This window comes from Stegastes partitus, unplaced genomic scaffold (assembly GCF_000690725.1).
Source record: "Stegastes partitus isolate 25-593 unplaced genomic scaffold, Stegastes_partitus-1.0.2 Scaffold139, whole genome shotgun sequence".
Lineage (NCBI taxonomy): Eukaryota > Metazoa > Chordata > Actinopteri > Pomacentridae > Stegastes > Stegastes partitus.
The window spans coordinates 733,265-750,287 of NW_007577870.1; the positions used below are offsets into that span (position 1 = coordinate 733,265).

The window sequence follows — 17,023 nt, forward strand, 5'->3', positions numbered from 1 at the left end:
CACCTGGACAGGTCACCAGTCTATCACAGGGCTACACTTAGAGACAGACAACCAAGCACACTCACATTCACACCTACAGACAGTTTAGAATCACCAATTAACCTCAGCATGTTTCTGGACTGTGGGAGGAAGCCAGAGAACCCAGAGAACATGCAAACTCCATTCAGAAAGATCCCCCACCAGGACGCAAACCAGCGACCTTCTAGCTGTGAGGCAACAGTGCTAACCACCTGCACCACCTTGCAGCCCCCCAGTAACCAGGAACTGTGCAATCTGCAGGACGAAATACATAAAAACACTTTAAAGTTTACAATGAGAGATGCATGTTTTGACATCTAGTGCTTCATACTGAAATAAATTTGTCCTGCACATCTTTTACTTTTCAAGTTTAGTTTAGTTTTTTAAATGGCAACTGGATGTATTTTGATCAGTAAGGAGATTTAATGATTACAGGGTTTGGGTTTTTTGGTCATTTTTTTGTGTTTGTTGTTAATGATGCATGATATTAAAATTTCTGGCTGATACCGATATCCAATATTAAGATTTCTGATATTCCCGATATCCAATATTAAGATTTCTGATATTCCCGATAACCAATATTACCGATGCCGGTATTCAATTTTTGTTTTCACGCCGAAAAATGAGCATAAGTAAGTGCTGTGAGAAAAATATTCAGAAGAAGCACAAATTAGAACACATAATCTACTGTATTACGTGACAAAAGTAAAACATATTTTAACATATTTTAACATATTTAAGTCCAGAACCATTTAAGTAGAAACATCTGTGAAATAGCAGCGATATCAAATGTAGAGACGAAGGCGCTGATGTTAGAGAATCATCGGTTTTTCACATTGGCTTAATACTGATATGTGGGGAAAAAAAACACTAATACCGGCCGATACCAATGTGGTATTTTGATTTTTGAATCTTCCGCTCGACCGTCTCTGATTTGCTTGAAACGTTTCTTATCATGAATGTTTATAAAATGCTATCTGTGAAATTTTAGGCATATCGCGATCTAGGAGAATCCAGTTTCAGCACTTTTTTTTTTTTTTTTACACATTTGCTGCTGTTTAAACAACGATATCTCAGGAGCTATTAAAGACAAAAGCCTGGAATTTTCACTGTTACTTCTCATTAAGTCAATGGCTGAGAATCTGAAATGTTAGACGAGTGGATCTAAGAGTCTCCGATTAAAGGTTAAATAAGGAACAAAAAATAAAAATCTTTGATCACAAATCAACAAAGAAATTCGTAATGTTTCGTTTTTGTTCATGATTCAACTCACCTGTTATCAGAGATGATTTGATCCAATATTGCAGATTCTGAATCAAGGACATGATGAGAAACAACAGTGAACATTTCAGGCCGTTGTCTTTAATAGCTCCTGAAATATTCTTGTTTAAACAGCATCAAATTTTAAACAAACAATATGCTGAAAATAGAAAAAAATCTTGGTAAGTATTTAATATATGAAGCTAAAATTTCACAAATATCTTTATAAACATCCATATTTTCTGCTGTTAAAAAAAAAGCTCATGCAAACCAGAGTTCATTGAGCTAAATTTGTCTAAAATATTGATGATTTGATGGAATAACGTGTCTCAAGACAACTCGCTTTTAAAGATTTGCAGACTTGTTTTATAGCTGAAAAGGAATCTTATTGGTTTCAACCACATATTAACCTTTTTTTTTACTTCTTTAGTCAATGTACTAAAGAGTTTAGTTTCTTTCTATGAGTAATTAAGGCTCCATTGTGCGGCCCTGCATGTTAATTTGTTGCCCTCATTTGTTGATTGCTGATTTGTGTAGGAATCAGCAGCAGCAAAGCATAATATAAAGTCAAACAGGTCACACATAAGGTAGTTTTGATGCTCTGTATTTGCACAGAAACATGTCTTAAAATCTATTTATTGGTCCTTTGCTTTTATTCTTTATACTACAGTTTACACACACACACGGTGTACGTTTCTCAAAGGTTGTGTTTAGGAGAATTTAAACACTAATACACCAGAAAACAGAGGCCAGGCAGCATTATTCTAGCATATTTTTTAATTTATTTAGTATTATTATACAGGGACTGTGTGCAACAGTGAACTCATACCAGCATTTGCTCTTCTGAGGTGATTAAAGGTAACTTTTAATGCTACCGGTCGGTCTATTCGGTGCACAGCGGGGCCTCGGTGTGGCATATTTCTGTTTAATGCAGCCGTGCGTGAAGTGTTTGCATTATACTGTTTATGTTTTGCAACTTTAAACACAACTTTTATTCAATATAATAAGCCTTTGGTGCACGGTGGTAAATGTCAGCGCCTTGCACAGACCAAATCTGCAGTTGAAACAGAAGAAAGTACTTTTATTTTGAGTCGCCATGACAACAGAGACTAACCTCTCTCTCTCTTTTTGTCTCCTCGGCGTCGGCAGGACTGAGCCTGGTGGAGAGCTACCCGTACGAGCCCGAGGAGAGGGGCTCCGACTACGTTCGCCTGGCCTCCATCGCTGCAGGTGAGAAAGCGTTTCCCTCCGGAGGCCTTCGGTTACTGTAACTGGGAAGAGAAGAAGAAGTTAATGTGACAGCAGGGTTGAGTAATAAGACAAATATATCCGCTGTCAGCAGATATATTCATCGCAATCCATATCCATATCTAATTTAATGGTCTGCCTCCTTAGAATTCAACTCGGTAAATAATTAACCTGTGGAGCGCAGTCGGAGGTTCGCGCTTATAGGAAGTGACAGCTGGAGTTGCATCATATTAAGTGCACTCCTGTTGCACCGACGCTCGTCTTTCGGATAACGCGGACGTGATTAAATGACCGCTTCAGTGTGCCGTCTTCAGTGACTGCTGTGCGATTGATCGCTGCTTTTTGGTCAATTCATTAATCATATTTCAGAACCAGACCAAAGACTGTATGTGTGTGTATGTCTTATCATTTATTTGCATGTTTTATCCCCATTATTCCATATTATCATCACTGGAACGCGTGCACACAGTTTAATAGTGCATCTGTTTCTAGTATGTAAATCTGTTTTCACATGTTTCATTAGTTTGTATGATTGAGGTTTAGCTGTGGATTTAGTCGGAGCTCTTGCACAGACTCCTAAAGACTGCAGAGACTTTGAAGAGTTCTGGAAATAAGTGGTAAAAACTGCAGAACAATGTAAGACTGACTGAAAACCTGCAGCCAAAGGAAATAAGTTAAAGATTGGATGGACACAGTGGGATTTAATTTTAAATTGAAATTTGAACTGTCATCTAACAAACCAGGAAAATCTGTAAGTTAACATTTAAAAATATATATAATATAACAATTCATCTTTGAAATAATGGCAAATATCTAATAATCATTGTGTTTTCTGCTGATTTAAATACTAATACAAAAAAAAAAAGTTTTATAAATGGTCTGCACTTATATAGCACTTTTTTCTACTTTAGTGGCACCCAAAGTGCTTTACAGTGTGTTTCTCATTCACCCATTCACACACACATTCATACACCAGTGGTGACAGAGCTGCCATGCAAGGTGCTGCCTGACATCGGGGGCAACTTTGGTTCAATGTCTTGCCCAAGGACACATCGACTGGAGGGGGATCGAACCACCAACATTGCCATTAGAGGACAACCCGCTGTACCACCTGAGCCACAATGAATTTATGCAACTAAAGAGATGGAAGCAATCTCAAACCTGCAAACAAAGCTCACTTCTGTAGCAGTGCTATGCTATGCTAGCTAGTTTGTGCACGGACGATGAAAACGTATTGATTTCTAATCAAAAATTGGCTGTAATAAGCACCACCTTTTCACCAATTCTGACCATATTTCCTATGAGCAACACATCCTTAGATGAGGGAAGACATTATATCTGTTTAACTGTGTGTTAGTAATGCTGCTGAATGAAGTCATACAGGTAGAGCAGTGGACCAGCGCCTTATGAATTCCATGCATTCGGTTAATCATGCAGAAAATGCATCCATACGTTTTAATGCTCGGCCCTGATTTGCTGCCAAGTTCGTTTAACACCGCCGGCGCCGCAGCTAATAGAACACAGATTAGAAAATGGATTAGTCGGTCGGTGTTTATCACAGAGAATATGCAATCGATAGCACTAATTTCCATTTGCTTTGACCAAAAACTGAAGTGATGTTCGCATGTACTTCGTTATGGGACGATGTCGGACCTCAAAGCAGCTTCTCGGGTGTCATGTTTCAACGTGGGAGGTTTACAGTTTAGGAGCTCTGAATTAAAACTGAGCCGCTGCATTGAGAGGTGAAATATATTAGCTTACAGGATTCGCTATTTTCTAGCAGCATTAGTCTCGTTGTACTGTAATAAGTTCTCATGTTCCTCATAAGTCTCCATTATAACAGCTTGTTCCTGTTGACTGAGAACACTTTGGGTTCATTTTGTGCAGAAAAAAAGCCACATTATTCATTTAACGCCCCGTTTTATGGGAGCATGTGCAGAGCCTGATGAAGAAAACCTGAGTTAACAAAGAAATATCTGTGGTTTAGGTTTTGTTAAGCCAGCTAACACACGGAAAGCCTGGATAATATGGCTATGAGGGGTTTGACGCTTGAGTTTTGCTCTTCTAACCTGCATGACCTACTCTGGAGCATTTAGAAAAGGCAGATTAACACGTATAGAAACACCAACTACTAGCCAATCGGTTCTCTTCCTGTAATGCTCTGCGCACGAAACGTGAAAGTGTCTCCAAGGAGTTTTTAGTGTGTAAACCCGTTTGTTTCCCTGACGAGCAAATTATATATGACAGATGTACAGTAGACTCTCAGTGGAGGGAACGCCAGTGTTTCTCGCTTCACTTTTTCCCTGTTGGCTGCAAACAATTTCGGTTTAATTGTCCTATAGGCTTTATAGTGGGTAGAATAATAGGACAGAGACTGATTAAAGCACTAAAGCCGTGCACTTGTTGACCTTATAAGATTTGCAGTAAGCCTAGTTATCGGTTTGAGTTATGTTTTAATATTTGTTCTTTGCTCGCTTCCAAGACCGTTTAAGGGTTGCAGCGGAAAGACTCAGGATAGAAATTATCCCAGACGCCACAAGAGCACCGGAGCAGCACATCGCAATACACAATTGGACTTCAAGTTATGTCTACCCATGCCTTGGTGATGGGGCAGTAAGCCGGTTAACTGATGCTAGCACAGACTCCGATTTTTTTTTCTTCTTTTACCAGCTTTCCTTGCTGCTTTTGCTGCTACAGCTGTGTTGCTTTTTTTTGTTTTTTTCTGTTTTTCACCTAATTTCCTGTTTTGATTTAGGATTCCAGGGTCAATCCATGTCAAATCCACCAAAGGTCAAAGGTCATCCTCTCAGGTTCACAGGAGTTCATATACCAAAATTATGAAAAAAATCCCAAATATTAGGTCTAATAGGTAATAGTTTCGAAATTACAGCCCTTTAGAATTTAGTTAATTTTATTCGTTTTGGCAAACTAGCCTCTCAGACCATCTTCCAACATGAGTTACTCATACAATATGGCATATGGAGCTTCGAAACTCCTTTTCTTGGGCTAACTTTTCCTGTAGAATCCAAAAATGCAACCAGATCTGGTGTATTGTCTTTATTTGTCTTCCTACAAGGCTCTAAAAATGGCAAAGTAGGAGGCCAAAGGAGGCTTAATAACAAATGGTGAAATCACAGCATGAAAATGGGCAAAATTCATGAAATCTGAAAATCGAGCACATTTCAAAAATGTGTTCTTAAACCCCCGCAGTACTCATGTTCATGGCTACTGCATAAACATGGTCTAACGCCTCATAAATGACAGGAAAACCATTCTGAGTGTTTTATCTGTCATAATTTTCAAACGAGGGACTTTAAGAGTTGGTGTCTTTTATAAACATCAGAGTTTTGGGCCATTTTTAGAGCCTTGTGGGAAGACAAATAAAGACAATACACCATATCTGATTGCATTTTTGGATTCTGCAGGAAAAGTTAGCCCAAGATGAAGAGTTTAAAAGCTCCATATGCCATATTGTTCGAGTTATCAGTGTCTGAAGATAGTCTGAGAGGTGAGTTTGCGAAAATGCATGAAATGAAGTAAAATTTCAAAGGGCTTTAATTTCAAAACTATTACAGATGGAGACCTAATATTTGGGATTTCTTCGTAAGTTTGGTAAAGGAGCACCTGGGATTGAGGAGTTTGAGAGCGTGAATTGGGAAAATCTTCTAAAATTGGTTGATTTCATACAGAATGACCCTGTAGTTTATTGTTTTGTGCGAAATGTGCAGCTCTAGACCTCATCTTTCATGTGAACAGACTCAAAGCTGGGTTGCTTTGCTCCGTGTGACCAGTTAGCATCACTGTAGTTGTTCGGTTTAGTGACAGACAGTCAGATAACAAAACAATATTGTGTGTCTGTCGAACTTGCCTTGAAGCACAGGCTCCGGACGATTATCGCTTTAAATTTGTCCGTTTGATGCAAATTGCGGTAGCTAAAACAAACAAGAAAGGCAAAGCTACAGGCTAAAACTGCGCACCATTAGTTCTTTTTGGACTACATAGTGGGCTGATAAAGTAATGCAACCTATAGTAGCCTTTGAGCATTATTTTGCCACAGAAACTTCTCGTGGTGGACCCTGAAATGATTGTGTTGCCATGACATGCAGGTTAGAGATGGAGATTGAGATCCGGTCTGAACAAATGTAAAATATGCGCATTGAAGAATTATTGACTGACAAAGAGGTTTCCATAACCAGATAGTCAGACAGTCATTGGGGAAGATTATGCAAACAGTTTCTGGACCTCCATTGGTTTTAGTTCTTTGTCATTATGTGTTTAGTATGTTAATGTATTTTAAAGTAATGCTCTAGTGAACAAGTCTAATCAAACCACCTTAAAGTTATACTCTGCCTGTTGCACACGTTTTACACACAACTCGACAGTTTATAGAAGCCAATCAGTGGTTTTTGAGGCTTGCTGTCAAGTCGGTAAGTGATAGGTTGTAATTATCACCGGTTAACGCGGGCATGTTTCCTGAACCACCAACAAGTGTTCACCAGCTGACAGAGCAATATATGTAGATATATGTAGGTGAAGCCAGTCAGACAGATGGATGTGCCCGCCTGATATTTATATCACTGAGACACTGGTTCGATTTCTGTCGTGGGGCTTGATAAGTGTGTGTCTTGGCAAGGATGTTCAATATTAACTGGTTGCAGCCCGGTCTTTATCTAGTCACACTGCAAGGGAGCTCATGTAGGGCTACTATTTTGGAAAATAACTAAATCTGCAGCGCATAGAGTGGAATATGCAAACAAGCATCACTAGACAACACGATCAGTTGTTAAGCTGGAACGCTGCTTGCTGGACTCGCGGTCGTCCAACCCTACTCGTCAGTCAAGAGCCACAGTTTTGCACAAAAAAAAAGGGTCCCCACCAAGTTACGTGTCAAAGCAAGAGCAAATCAAGTTGTTATTGTGCATCATTTTGACAGAGGAGACGAGCGGATTTGCAGGTGGGTTTGGGAAGTGTTTGATGAGCCACGGCCCACACTTTGCTTCTGTCTTGCCTCTGAGCGAGCTGCAGGGTTGGTATGTGCTGCTGTTAGCCCCCGAGGCACAGATTAATTACCTATTTACTTTAATGCAGCTGGAAGCAGCGAAACTGGGGGTGGGTGAGGAGGAGAGAGAGACGGAAGAGAAGAAGGAGAAGAAAAAAGCCACGGCGAGAGGTTAGAGGGAGAAGGAGGCAGAAGTAGCAAGAAAAGGAAGATGGAAGACAGACAGAGCTGGTTTGTTTACTCAAACAACACCACTGGTTGTTTTTTTTGTCTTTTTTGGAGGTTTGGAAAAAGAAAGAGGCCGCACACAAATGAGGCGTTATGAGAGGACGCGAAGTCAAGTGCTTTGTTTTCTCCGACAGCAGTTACAGCAATACTTTGGATGACTGAAGCCGAGACGGAGAGTCTGTGGAACTTAAATAATGACTTAAATGAAGTGATTAGCATGGAAGGAATTCATGCATACCATAATGCTACTTGTCATGATACACAGAGGGGAAGGGGAAAAGAAGCTCAAACAAGAATATAAATTCAGCTCGTAGAGAGGAAACTACTTAATTTAAACATTCAAATGCAGTCTGGTTCTTCGACATAAAGCAGCCTGGGCAGCGCTCGAGGGAAAGAACGGCGTCGTCCTGAAACGACACGACAAACACGAGTCAGATTGGTTTGTTTAAAGGTGCGTTCACACTTGATTTGGTTGAATTCGATTGAAACAGTCTGTGAAATGTGATGGCAGCACGGAACAAGACATCAAATAAACCAAAAAATAGGACAGAATACTCAAGTATACCTGTTTCTTCCAGTCCTGTGAGCTGTGTTGCTCGTTTTATTTCTCAATTCAGTTCAGTTTTAATATAATATATTGCCAGTTCACAACGAGTCATGCCAGGGCACTTCGCATAGTGAGGTCAGGACCTTATAATATTGCACTGTAGAGAGAAACCCAAGAAATCTAAAGATTCCCTTTGAACAAGCACTTGGAGACAGAAGTAAACACACCGTCGTATATACACAAGACCAGCACACAGCAATGTCCAGGAAACGTCAGCAGGTTCCCCGAACCCTGTCCAGCCTGGTTGTGAAGTTATCTTTGGTTTAGTCTGTAAACATAGCAAACGAGAAACAAATTCAATATAAATAAAAATGTTTTTTTTTGTTATGTTGTTGAGCAACATCACTGTCTCGTCATTAAGACACGAGTCGATCCGACAACAATGACAAATAATCTTGTGTTTGCATTGAATCGATCTGCAGCCGATTTAAATGGCCTGTTAAACAATTTTCAGCCCTCTTTTTTCGGCCGCGGCCCTGCCGATGTCAAATGAGCTCAGAAGCGAGTAAAGAGCAAATATTAAAGCATAATTCAAAGCCGGTAAGTAGACTTCTTGTGAGGTCAACAAGTGCAAGGTTTAGTGCTTTAATCAGTCTCCGTTCTAGGATTATATAGGCTTTTGAAATTGCAACAGGGAAAAAAAAATTAAAAATAAAGCGAGGAAGGCTGGAGTTCCCCCTCTGAGGATCTCTACCTCTCATATCGATGCTCTGGAAGGGTTCGGGCGGTCTCTAAAAACTTTTGTTCCCTCGCAACTTGCTCTAAGCTCCACCTGGTGTTTCAGGAACGGTGATGCCATTTTCCTAAAGAACAGATGCGATGATAGAAAAGGCCAATAAGAAGTGAACCACAGTCACAACCCTGAAAAACTGCAGTTAAACCACAGAACAGGAAGTAGAAAGTGGATCTTTTCTGTTTCGATCTAGACTAAGAAAAGTAAAACTACAAACCCAGATCCTACAAAACGACGATGTGTTTGCAGGGTAATGTACTGTAATGTAAAATATATATATATATACCGTGCTTGACAGATTTATTAGACCACCTGTCTAACTTGTTAAGCACTGTATGTATTTATAGACTATCCAGCATCATGAAGGGCTATAATTCGTGCTCAGCTCTCCACGTTTTATCATTTTGAACAGGAATGAGAAATTTCAAACTGAATTCACCTTTTTATACCCAAATCTGAGCCACTGGGCTTCTCTGAGAAGTCAGAAATTCATCAAAGCATCACATTCAAGCACTAAAACAACATTTTTCTGTTCAGGAATGCAAATAAAAAACTATAATTTGACGTCTTAATCAAGAAATATTAATGTGCTTTAGTAGTTTGGCATTTTTGTTTTCGTAAAACAGTGAATCTGAAAAATGTATGGATAACAACAATAATACTTATATTTTATCTTTAAAAACATAATTTTTGGTTAAAGAGCTTCGACCTACTGGTGTATTAACCATTACAGAAATGACTTAGGTAATTACTGATACCGTTCATTGAGGGCATAACCCTTACATCGTGTGGCGGTCTAATACATTTGTTAAGTGCTGTATATTAGATTTCTTTAATGAAAATATACATTTTAATACTATTAGGTAATAAACTGCATGTGTTTTTTCCCCCCCAGAAACACTGCTTTACATCTCTGTGATGTTTTGATGTGTAATCTGAGGCGAGGTGAAGTCTGGAAGCCGACTGTCTCGCACAATGTTTCCTTTTTTGACACGAGATAAGCTGCGATGTTTATTATATTTATCATGGGATTTGAAGTACGCTCATGATGTTAAAATTGCACCGGGTAGTTTTGCATTTTGGCAGCTCTTAATAGCAATGAGGGATCAGTGTCAAATACAAATTTTATGATTTCAAGCCTGAACTAATGCGAGGTGACATTAGTAAACTGCACATGCTTTTTTTATACCGCAGGGACAAGGAAGGCGAATGATTTGATAGTTGTGCGAGGACAGCTCAGGAGACTGTTTGCATAATAGCGTTAAAGTTAAATTCAGGCTGTGTAACATCCTGCTTAGCGGTATCATTGCAGAGATCAGGGCCGTGGCACTTCTACTACACGCAGCTTTACAATAGACGCCATTAAACTTTAAAGCAGCCTGAACTTCAAGGAACACGGCTGAATGTTCTTTTTCGGTTGTCATCAGCGAACCGTGCGAGCCGGTTAAAGAGCGATTCGGGGCATGTTGTTTGTTTGAAATGAATGTAACAGCCTTCATAGGCTCTTAACCGAGCAAACAAGTAAGACTGCGTCTTATGAGCATCGAATACTCGCCTTGTTTAGTCTTTGAAAGGTGTTTCATGATTCATGCGCTCAGATACAGAAGTTTCAATCGATTCCAACAACAAAATGGTGCTAAAACAAACAAACAAAAGAAAATATGTAGCACATCTTTGCTGTTAGTCTGTGTGTTCATTATAACCAAACATCCATCTAATGCAAGATCAAATTAGTGAACTGCACTTTTTTTTAATTCCACAGGGAGAAAAAGGGCTGTTTTGTAAAATTTAGGCGATGTAACATCCTGTATCACTGCAGAGATCAATGCTGTGGAACCTCTACTATACGCAGCTTTACAATAAACACCATTAAACTTTAAAGCAGTGTGAACTTCCAGGAGCACATCTCAGTGTTTCTTTTTATTATTATTTTTTTTTGTGTGGTTGTCCTCGCCACTATAAAACCGTGCGAGCGCATAAGCCAGTTAAAGAATGATTCGGGTGTATTACAACCTAGATTAGATTTCCTCGCATTTAACGGCATCATCATTTTTACTGATTATGATAACGCCGTGCTAACCAAGGTGATTACCAGCTCCCGGGAATGCAGTGACACGTATAAAATAAAGATGCATCCGATGTTTCCCGTGAGCAGACGTGCACTCCCACGCAGCGGAGCGACCGTACGCCGCAGCCGCTCTCGGGCTCCGTCTCCTTTCCACGGATGCTCCCACAACACCTCAGCCGGCTATTTTCAAACCCAAATCTCGGCGCTGCATTGTGGCAGCAGCCCCGACTCCCAGAAAATCATCATGCGTGCTCCAACAGTCACCCTCATCTCCTTAACCGATTTATTTTCCATGGGCCTGTTGTGCGTAATTAAGTGAGATCACATGATTAGAGAAGCTGCGCTCACCTGTTCTGGTGGAAAGAGCAACGCTGAACGGTTCAGCTTTCGCCATCGTCCTCTCTTTAACACGTGCGATCATACATTTCGCGACCTCGTACATACGGCGGTCGTTTGCAGGCTGCTTTAAATTACAGCAGACCTGCACTGTACCGCCGCCTCGTAAATTCCCCTCCAGCAACTCCGCGGGAGGTCAAAGTTGACATCCATGCCATGCATCTCGACAAGTCGGCTGCCAAAACAAGAAAGACGTGATTAATGGATGTTTTTCCACCCTCATAGCATCTCTCCCTCAAACAGAGTAATGACCCTTTTCAAAGATGCGAGCCGGAGCCACAGCTCATCATATTTTCAGGAGTGTTCAAATAACAGAGTGCTTCAACCCTTTACCAATTAATCAGTTAACTAAAGCCAGTGCAGTTAGGGAAACAGTTTCTGTTAAAACACATTAGAAGTTCTGCACCGACGGAAGAAAAAAAAAGAAAAGCTTTTTAATGCACCACTGGCCTGTAGAAATGGTGGAAATTGTTGATCTTTACGAGGATTTTCCACTTCACGCGCCTCGGTTGGAAGGTAAATACCAGCAGTTTGGTTTTCTTTGGGTCTCCTGATGCAACAAGTTTGTCACAAGCTTTGTAAGGAAATCGGCACTTTAGATTAAAAATGGCACAATGGCCAGAAGAGTGTGAAGCTTTAAGTTCAATTACATCCAGCTTAGTTGAACATTTCAGGCGAGTGTGTCTGCAGGATGCTATAGTTTCTGTGTTAACTGTGCATGAAACCACCTTCAGAGACGCCTGGTGAAGCGCACACCTGGAAATGTGTCTTTTGAGCATCAAGTACTTATTCTCTGCCGTCTTAAAAGGGTTTGTAGTGCGCTCCTTCATGAAGGATGACTCCTGTACAGAAGTTACAAAGGAGTCGAACATTAAACAAGTGTAAAAACAAAAACTTATGAGGCATACTCCACTTTTTTGCTGTTAGTCTGTGCATTCGTTATACGGAAACAGCCACGTTTTTGCCAGTAAATTGCGAAATATGCAACCTTTAGCGGAGCCGTGGAGCGGTAGGTAATAGTGAACATGTTAGTTTGGTATTTACCTGTTCTGGAGGGAACTTATTAACATGTTTAATGGTACAGAATCTATGGAAATACATTTTTTCTTTTGCACTGACTGTGTCTCTTGCCTTCACTCCATGTACAAGTACAGTCGCTGTCTTTCGCAAAAGGGTGCAAAAAACTAACTTTTCACAAAGAGATAGGTCTTCTTTGAGTTTCCCTTTAAAGCTGGGGTAGTAGTATTTTTGAGGGGCATTACTGAGCAAAAAAAATCCATTATAACCCTCGGCGTATCTTGATATGAACCTCGACCGCAGCACCACCTTTTACATCTTTTAGCTTTAGCTGTTGACAGGAGATATTAACCAATCACAGGTGAGGGTTTCGCTCCTGTTGGCTGTGAATGCAATTGTATGTGTACGTTCCTTCAGATGTTGGAAAGCCTGATCCAGTGGCAGAAAATCCTGCAGGAAAGGTTCGCTATTTCAGATTTGGCAGGACCCATCTGCACTACAATAACCCCCCCCAATAAAACAACCCCTAAAACAAGAACAAAACTTTATTGTTTGTACTGTGAAAGCACAGTTAATGTTCCTGTCATTGGAAAAAAAAAGTTGTTCTGATTTGGAATGTATTCACTACTTGTAGGACTTGTTGGTGAGCTTCTGTTGTGCTGACCTACTGGATGCTAACTAGTGGGGACCAACAAACTGGTAACCATAATTCGTATCGCATGGGGAGCTCATGATTTAGAAACGAACCCCCGACATCTGTGTTTTGTGTGGCGGGATAAACAAACTTTGTGTTTTAGTCTCATTTACTGATATAATGTGCAGATATGATATTAAAACTCTGCACTGCATGATGCCATAAAGGTCATCCGTCTAATCATCCTCTGAGATTTTGCTCTTCTAATGGATTTGCTCTTTCTTTGAATACGTCTCTATACGGCACAGCGACACGAGCATCCTGAATTAGCACCCAAAAATACCATCTGAACCCTCACGTATAATTGCAGAGAGGCAAGAAGAAAAACTAAAAACCCTTAACAAAATGAATTAAAAAACGAGCCCACATCACAGCGATTAATGCTATCAATGGACGTCTGTGTTCGGCAAAATGTGGTGGGTCATCGCGATAGAGTTTTTACTTTACAAATTCTAAACATGGCAGATTCACGCTGGATTAGGATCCTGGACGGCCTCTGCAGTTATTACAAATTAAAGTCGGCTCCCAGATAATATTATTAAAGGAACAATAAATGCAGTAAAACACATAGAAAAAGTGTATGCATGCATACTGTTGAGCTGCAAACTTTCCTGTAACATCTAAATGTGTTGCAGTGGTTGGTAAGATTGTGTAGGCAGATTTACCTGCAAGCTGGAGATGAGTAACTGTGCTGAATGTTGCTAATAGTTTTGCTAACCTGTGGCTAATCCCGCTCATATTTATGCTCCAGCTTGTGTTGCATACGAATGCTCTCCCACTTCTGCCCAGATTCTGCCTCCCACAGCTTTAATGCTTCTACACAGCCTCAGTCGCTCATTCATTTCGGATGCATTGTGCTAGCGGATGGTGCCAACGCAACTGAGCACGTCACTGTCCAAATGCTAAGAGGCTCGCGCGCGCAGCAAATTTAAAATTTAGATGCTGAATATTACAGAATCAGTTCAGAGACTGGAAAAGAATGGAGTGCACTCGGCTCCCAGTGGTTCCGGCGAGGAAACGGCTCAGGATTGTACTGGGAAACTTTGGACTGTAAAATGTGTGCAGCGTGCTGCATGCTCAGCAAGTCTCCTCTGAATAAATAAAAATAAAATAAACACACTGACAGGGATTTAACGCTAAAACATATGTGCATATTCTCCCCCCTTCCATGCATTTGGCCACCGGATGCAATTTGTCGACCTGCGCAACCCGCCGACTGCTTAGTAGTTAAGCTGGGAATAACCTGCGCTTTGTGATGGGTTGTTAGCTTGCACTCCAAGGCCATTAATATTTTATATGACAGCTTGGTTGAGAGTCGAACTCACCGGGAGACACAACTACTGGGACTTTGCAAACTAATGAGCGGCCAGAGGAGCTGAGCGTTATCATGGCTGTATTGACTGCGAGGCCGCTGGAGGAAGAAAAAAAACACACACACACACACACACACACACATGATGATGGATTGGGAAATAATGCGGTCAAAACAAAAAAAAAAGACGGCTGTGAAAGGGGGCTTTCCGCTGAGGTGGCTCATTACCGGGGAAGTCAGTGGGAGCATGGGCACTGAGGGAGGCAGAGATGGACAAAGTTGAGGAAGAATGGATGGAAGACGAGGGAGAGGGAGCTGAACGGAGGGAGGGGAAGAGACAGATGGAGTAGGGGGGTGATGGCAGCGCTGAGAGTGGCAGGCTCAAGGCGAGGGAGGGAGGCAGGTGAGAGAGGGATCGCCCCAGATGTAGGGAGGGAGCATCAGCGAGATGGATAGATGGATGAAGAGGAAGGAGCAGTAATTACAGGCCTTGTTGTGCGGTTGGAGAGATGGAGGAGCCGCTTTCTCAGTGCTGCCACTCTGCATTAACCCGGCAGAATGAAATATTCAGCCATTAGGCCTTGGCTGAAACACATCCGCGGCCCGGCCTCATGCAACATTTAAACACCATTCATGTTCTATTCATTACAAGGAGGCCTATTACATATAATCATCATTTTGGTTTGGTTTGTTCTTCAAGACGCACATTTTTATTTTGTTGTCCGTAAATGCAACGCTGCGTCTGGAGGTGAGAGCGGCGAGTCAATACCGACTCCAATTAGGCCCCGAAATCATTTGTAAACATTGCCTGGGATTTGATTTTCTCAAACCACACAGAAGGATGAAACGCTTTTCTGCCTCCCCGTTTGTGTCTCCTTTTTCCGTCTAGAGTCGGAAGTAACGACGGTGAACCGCTGCCTGGATGCTGCCAAGGCGTGCAACATAGATGAGACGTGTCAGAAGCTTCGTACGGAGTACGTCTCGGCCTGCATCCAGCCGTCGGCCCGCTCGGGGCCATGTAACCGACCGAAGTGCAACAAGGCGCTGAGGAAGTTCTTCGACCGTGTTCCCCCCGACTACACCCATGAGCTGCTGTTTTGTCCCTGCACCGACACGGCCTGCGCAGAGCGCCGCAGGCAAACCATCGTCCCGTCCTGCTCCTACGAAGACAAAGAGAAGCCCAACTGCCTGGCTCAGCTGCGGATCTGCAAGGCGGACTACGTGTGCAGGTAGAATTTAGAAATGTTGTCTGACACGCTGCCTGCTGCACAGAACATTTTTACACTCTGTTTCTTAAGCTGCACGTCTCAGTTAACCGATAATTTGGACCTTCTGTTACAGGTTCACACAGGTCTTTTTTTAGACGTCACTGCGAATCATGTGCGCTTTACATTAACGCCGAAGCATCTTCAAAGCACCATTAGACGCTGTTTTTGGGAAACAGCTGCTCCAATACAGCAAACACTGATTGATTCGGAGAGTCCTGGTGCATTGAAGTGCTGCTCAGAAGCTCTGATGTCCAAGACGTGAAGCTGAGTTAGATGTTTTTTGACAGTCAGAGACAGAAAGTAAACTCCCACATAAACGGAGAAACAAGCTTTGATGCACTGTATCAGCGCATCCAGTCCTTTTGTTTAACTTGTTAGCGGATGCTTGCCCGAGGTTACCGACACCATCCAGGATCTTGTTTGATCTGCGAGCTCTCGAGAAAAACTGTCCGGGCCTCTTTGTCTTGTCGTATGTTTTTACCGGCCACTTTTTTTTTTTCTTTTTTTACTTTGACTTTCGGCTGTTTCGCGCTGTAAAAATCAAAATCACATTAATTCTAAATGGTGCTGGAGCTGCTGAACGGCATTAGAGTCACGCAGGAAGTCAGGACGGGCATGAGAGGAATAATGTGAGCGGTAGTTTCTTACATTAAAGCTGCAGTAATTGATGTTTGGCCACTAGCTGTCAAACAAACAGCCGTGGCAGTCCTTATAAAGTGGCCGGCTAATGTGTTAGCAAACAGGCCCGGCTTACACGTCCAGCAGACGTAGAGCCGTCGCCGTTAATTCGAGTAGTGCTTCTGTCCAGCTGGTGACTTTAAGTCCAGCTCTTCTTTTAGCTTCTGAAAGAAATATATCGACAAATTAGCGGTAAAAACAACATGAGCTGTCTTTGTTAGGTGTTGAGCTTCTAAATGCCTCCAGAGAAGCTTCGATGCACGTTTGCAAGTCTTTTCTTCTGGAGAGATGGAACGATATTCCTCAAGAAATTATTCCCTCATCTGGTGATATGATGACTGTCTAAACCAGGGGTGTCCAATCCTGGTCCTCGAGGGCCACAATCCTGCATGTTTTAGATGTTTCCCTTCTTCCAGCACATCTGATTCAAATGATCAGGATCGTTATCAGGCTTCTGCAGAGCTTGATGATGAGCTGATCATTTGAATCATTTGAGG

The 17,023-nt window shown here is 41.7% G+C and overlaps 1 protein-coding gene across 1 annotated transcript in view; it reads left to right on the top strand.

Annotated features, from left to right (window-relative positions):
* gfra4a (GDNF family receptor alpha 4a) overlaps positions 1 to 17,023 on the top strand; it is a 30,220-nt gene that overhangs the window by 6,057 nt on the left and 7,140 nt on the right. Inside the window, exons 3-4 of the mRNA XM_008278963.1 lie at positions 2,428 to 2,508; positions 15,470 to 15,809. Coding sequence (XP_008277185.1) covers positions 2,428 to 2,508; positions 15,470 to 15,809 — 421 coding nt within the window. The remainder of the gene's footprint in view (positions 1 to 2,427; positions 2,509 to 15,469; positions 15,810 to 17,023) is intronic.